Consider the following 6171-nt stretch of genomic DNA (forward strand, 5'->3'; position numbering starts at 1 on the left):
TTATTTCCTTTATATTTTCCTTCACTATTAAATATTATCAAAATGAAAATTTAGTTTAATATAACTAAAAAAATTTTAAAAAAAATGTTAATGATGTATAAAATTAAATTTTTGTCTATAGATTTGGTTTTTTTTTTTTTTTTTTTTTTCTCATTTTTCTCAATAACCAAATATAAAAATCAAGAATCCTTCATATTTTCTTTTTATTTTTTTAATATATTCTGAGTTCCCTCAACTTCGTTAGAAAGCTTGCCTGTTGTCACTGTGGGTGCATGCTTTTGGAAAAGGAGGAACAAAGTGATGCTAGAAAACAGGAGTTGGGCTTGATGAAGGAAGTTCAACATATATAATTGATTATAGGTTGGCAGCATTTAGCGACCAGCTTAGGGATTGGACAAAATTTGACCAACATCATTTTTTTTTGGTGGGGAGGCTGCAGCGACTCTTGGCTCTAGGCCGAGGACAGCTTTCGTCCGGGGACTGAAGAGCAAAACGCACATGGGCGATCAAGCAAGGACGATGGAAGGGAGCACTTGCACACTGTTTGGTACGCAAAAATAGAGTGAAATGCAGTAAAATTTTTGCATCTATAATTTTATATTTTTGTTATATAATTTTTTATTTTATTTCAATTAAAATTCATTTCATCCTGACATACCAAACACTAGATTAATGAAAATACTATCGGAAGAAAATCCTTCTGCGGAATTGATTGAGAGTCGCAAATTTATATTTGGTTGACAGGTACTTTTTTTTTTTTTTTTTTTTTTTTTATTATGTAAGTACTTGTAACTTAAATATTCAAATAAAAAATTATTTATAAAAGAAGTAATTATTTAACTATTAAGTGTTTCCATTAAGAGAGGCCAAATAAAACCTTCTTAACGAAGCTATTCCGTTCCAAAAAGTGGGAGGAGCGGAGTCAACAGAATTTCAATTTACCCACGCCGGGTACGGAAACCGCATTTGACCACAGCAGCATCGATGGGCGGTCATACTCCAAGTACGTCACGGAACAGTTTCAGCATCGAAGGGCAAAAGATTTTGGAACAAGTTTGCACCGTCGGATCACCTTCGCAGGGCATGAGAAAAGTCAATCCAACGGTTCCAAGGGCCAATCCTTGAAGAGGACATCACGGCCCAAATCCCTCCTTTTAAGGAGACACACCCACCCAGACGCACTGGGCCCACGCCCAATCTATTCTCCCTCGACAAACAGCGCCAGCGCAATTTAATACTCTTATTAAACCAAAATATAACAAAGAACAATCCAATTTCCCAGATGCAACTCCAACATCGCAAATTTGAATACTATTTCTCCACAAGGATAACAGAGTATATACGAGATTACATCAAAATATTCACGCATCAGATAAAATAGATCCATGCTCAGAAACCATATTATAATCTCTCTCTCTCTCATAATATCCATTCAAAAACACAAAAACAAAAGCATTCAACCATCATCATCTTCATCTGCTGCTACTGCTGGCTGCACCGCACTCTCTTTCCATTTACTACTCTACTGCAACTACCTCTCTCTCTCTCTCTCTCTCTCCCCAGTGTGCTTCAGAGAAACCAAAACCTCTAGGCACTACTAGCACCACACCAATCGATCATGGGGGTGTGTTTACATGTACATACATAGAACCACGCCTTTACAGAGTTCTTCAGGGAAATGCTAATTTTGCTTTTCGTGTCTTGTATCATATTCGATTATGCTCAAAATATTCAAATTAGATCGGTCGCTCATCTGGTTTCCACGCCCGTGGTCATCCATGGATGCCCTGCGCAAATAAACAAACCAGAACATTAATGGAGAGGTAAAGAAACGATAAAAAGATGAAACAAATTTCCCATGTCGCAAAATAATAACCGTTTTTTAAATCCACCGCTATTTTCGGCCTAAAAATACGTTAGTAAAGATTTATTTCCGTCAGTTTAGATTTACTTTGTAATTCGTTGGCAATCAGGATTTTGGTTTTTGGATTTTGGACTTTGGACTTTTAATTTCAGTAGAACTCCGAGATTAGAAGTAAAGCACCGGCAATCATTGAGCAATGGAAGACGAGAAGGGCTTTATTCAAATAAATTAATTCATTAATAGAGGATGATTAACAGAAAGAAAGAGGTCAGGAAAGAAAACAGAACTAAATCGAATATCATTTGCATGCCAAAAATATGAACGAAGAGGCGAGAAAATAAAGTTCTTAACTCTACCGTTGATATCTATTATATTGCAATTTAAAAGACAACAAAAAAAATATGGAAAAGAGTTAAGAACAATTTATCAAAGTTGAAGTTCAATGGAGGTTTCCACAGTTTCAGATTGTTCATAATGAAAATTTTGCCCTTTTCCACAGTTTCTCAGCAAGAAAAACAAAGATTTCTCATATAATACGCTACATAAAACTAATTGGTCATCGGGAAAAAAATAAAGGTGGGGGGGGGGGGGGGGATTTGAAACAAAATCGACTTACTTAGCACTTGCTCGGCCGAGAATCTTTTCGAAACGTCTTTACAAAGCATTCTCCGCAAGAGATCTTTCGCCGCCGGGGAGACAGAGTGAAAAAGCCTAGACGGAAACCGGAGATTCGCACGAAGAACCGCTTCGAATATCTCTGGCACGGAATCGCCGTAAAACGGAGGCAATCCGGACAACATTATGTACAAAATCACGCCTACGCTCCACACATCAACCTTCTCGCTGTAATCCCTCCCCAACAACACCTCAGGCGCCACGTAGTACGGCGTCCCGACTATACCACTCATCAACTCGCCTTCCCTGAACAACTCCGCCGAACCAAAATCAGCGAGCTTCAACCGATTCCGGCCGTCGAACAGTATATTGTCCGGCTTGATGTCGCGGTGCGCGACGCCGCGACGGTGGCAGTGAGCGACGGCGTGCATCAGCGGCGATAGGACGGCGAGGGCTTCGGCCTCGGTAAAGACTCCGGCAGAGACACGCTGGTAGAGGTCAGGCGCGTCGCAGAGCTCGAAAACCATGTGCAAATAAAACTCGTCTTCGTAGACGTCGAAGATCTGGGCGACGTTAGGGTTTCCGTCTACGAGGCGAGCGATCTTCACCTCCAGCTCGAGGCATTGCCTGTCGATAGAATCGTCGGCCAAGAGCCTCTTATCGATCGATTTGACGGCGAAGGAGTCGCCGGATATCGCAGAGACGCACCGGAAAACGGTGGCGAATCTCCCCCGGCCGATCTCTTCGCAAATCTGGTAATCCTTCTTCAAAGCTTCGCTCATTACTCTCCCGTTTATTTTTTTTCTCAGAACTGAATTCAAAGCAAGAGCAGAAGGTGCTTTATAAATAGGGAATTTTTTTGGCATGTCTGGGGAATATTCGACGCTTTGGAGTGTCCAATGGGGGCTGACCACGAACCCAACCCAGAGGCGTCTAATGGTGGACTACTAGAAATAGGCCCCGTGTTTCAGTATATTACGGAACTGCCCTCGTGGCTTGCTGGGCAAGTTACTCACGCTAGATTTGCTAGTAGTATTTGGACCCTTTTTGTCACTCCAAGAGTGTGAAGGGATGAGGGGCATTTCCGTGCGACGGGTACAATCCCATCTCTAGTTGTATGAGTTTTTTCCCCCATTTATTTTTTTAAAAAATATATATATATTAAATAATAATTTTTTTGGAAAAACAATTTCCAAAATTACTTTAACATAATCTCGCTACTTAACTAGACCAAATAGCAAAATTTGTCACGTGTCATGCTCAAAATAAACATAGGCAAATCTCCCTAGTAGGTTTAGCGAGATTTGCCTTAACACGCATCTAGATTAAATTGAACTGTCATTTAAATCTCGCTACTTGGTATAACGAGATTTGTTATGCATATGAAATTTTTTGTATTCTCCTTATTTATTTATTTATTTATTATAATAATAATTAATTAAATAATTGGAAGGAATAATAATTTTTTAATTTAAATTTTCACATAAAATAAATTATAATTTATAATTTAGTTAAAAAATATTATTTTTATCATAAATTAATATAATAGTTATACATTACAATTAAACACTAATAGCAAGATTATATTTAATTAAATAGGAAAATTTTCTATTATTTTATTGAGTAGAAAATATTTAAATATTAATTAAAAATAATTATTATTGAAATTGTTAACTAATAATCTTAATAATTGGATGAGGTATGAAAAATTAATTGATGGAGAAATTAAGGCTCACAGGTTTTTCGTAGAAGTGGAACAAGGAGGGGCTGAAATAGTCTTTGCGCTTGTTGAGTGTCACGCCCTGAACCCGAAAATAGGACCCACAGGTGAATTAGTAAACCTAACATATCCCTGTATCATACAAATATCAACGATACAGCACAATGAATGAGGGTTTGACCCCGTGAGATTACTAGACACCCTATACACATCCATACACAAGTCATATACACAGCGAAAAAAGGTCTTTCTATACATGTACTGTACCATACCAGAGTTAATACAAAAACGGAGTTCAGGCTCCAAACATACAAAACGTACATCCGAGTGCTAAACATACCCTAAAATGGAAACCCGCGAAACAAAAGTTTTAACACTTACTCAAGCGCTACCTGCAGTATATCGGCCACTACGCTCCCCACACTAGGACGCTAGTTCCGGTTACTCGAAGGACCTGTAAAAATGTACGTACAGTAGGGGTGAAACATATCTCAGTAAGGCAAACACAGGTTATATCGATGTGTGGCATTCAAGTGTTATCATGACAACAATTATACACAGTTAAATGCAATTCCAGTATTTTCATAATACATTCCAATACAGTGCATACGCACGCACACACGCATACGCACGCCCATGATCTACATAGTTTCGTCACACCCCTCGGCTCGTAGCCGATCCGCGATATCCGGCGTTGGCCCGTAGCCAACCCGCAACACACAGGGCCACCGGCACATGGCGTAGCCCCCAGCTCCCATGGCATTGTATCGGCGCAAACTAGTGGATCCACACCCTTCGGTGATCAACCGGAATAGGCTCATGCTCTCGGATATAGAGCCGGACACTCTGCCAACATGGTAGGCGATAAAGACACGCCCTCGGATATAGAATCAAACACTCTTTTAGTACTTGGAACAATTCGAAACCCAGTTCCTTTTACATTTCAACATAACATAGTCATGCATGCCCATATAACCAAATATACCACACCTATTTGGTAATCCGAAAATCACGTTTTCCAATCATATACCGTTCAAAACAAAGTCAAGGTGCGGTCATCCCTAATACATAATATAAATCACAATATACCAACAGTTTTCAACAAAACCAAGGATGCAACCCAATACCCCCTTTTTCCCAAAACTGTAACATGAAAAACCCATAATTTTACCCATCATATTTCCCCAAATGAGTAACCAAAATGCACACAAGACTGCGAACCATAGTTCTACCAAGTTCGATTTCAAAAATAACCAATATAAACTATATTTCCTTACCTTTCCCCCAAAAGACCAATCCCGAACTCTACGGCTCCTAAACAATGAACCGAGTCCTCAAAATCTACAAAACACAGTACAGAATATACTCACAACTCCGTACTCTACCAAACTAATGGATCAAAAACAAAAATCGAGCCTTACCTCAATTTTAAGCTAAAACCCGAAAATGCCCGAAATGAGATTTCGATCCATAGGTTTTGTAAAGAATTCTTCCACGATCCTCGTGGTAACGTCAGATTATTGAATTAGACGATGAACGGTGAAGAAATCTAAAGAGAGAGAGAGAGAGAGCTTCGAGTTCTAGAGAGAGAGGGAGAGGATATTTAGCTTTCTTAGTTAAGAAGCAATGAGAAAGGATATTTACAGCCCCTTTGACCCAGCTGCCCTTGTCGACGAATGGCATCCTCATCGACAAGGTCATATAGACACCTCGTTGACGAGACGGTGACCTCGTTGATGAGCCTGAGATTTCAGATTTTCCCAAAACTCCTTGGTTTCTCCTCATTGACGAGCCTCTGAACTTCGTCGACGAGAAACACATAGATTTCGTCGACGAACCTTGCTCAATTACCAAATTACCCTTCTTTTATAAAATTAATCCATATATCACAGTTCGAGTTCTTACAACCTCTCTTCGGTTACTACCCCGGTTCACACTAGATGCAAGAATATCTCTCTTCAGTGCATGAAAG

General features: G+C 39.4%; 1 protein-coding gene across 1 annotated transcript; it reads right to left on the reverse strand.

Annotated features, from left to right (window-relative positions):
• Nucleotides 1-1296: 1296 nt before the first annotated feature.
• Nucleotides 1297-3299, reverse strand: LOC131152082 (phosphoenolpyruvate carboxylase kinase 1-like). The gene is made up of 2 exons (XM_058103702.1): nt 2481-3299; nt 1297-1787 (listed from the first exon to the last, which is right to left on the reverse strand). The coding sequence occupies exons 1-2, from the start codon at nt 3259-3261 to the stop codon at nt 1750-1752; spliced, it is 819 nt and encodes a 272-aa protein (XP_057959685.1). The 5' UTR covers nt 3262-3299; the 3' UTR covers nt 1297-1749.
• Between the last annotated feature and the right edge of the window lie 2872 nt (nt 3300-6171).

Source organism: Malania oleifera, chromosome 3, assembly GCF_029873635.1.
Source record: "Malania oleifera isolate guangnan ecotype guangnan chromosome 3, ASM2987363v1, whole genome shotgun sequence".
NCBI lineage: Eukaryota > Viridiplantae > Streptophyta > Magnoliopsida > Santalales > Ximeniaceae > Malania > Malania oleifera.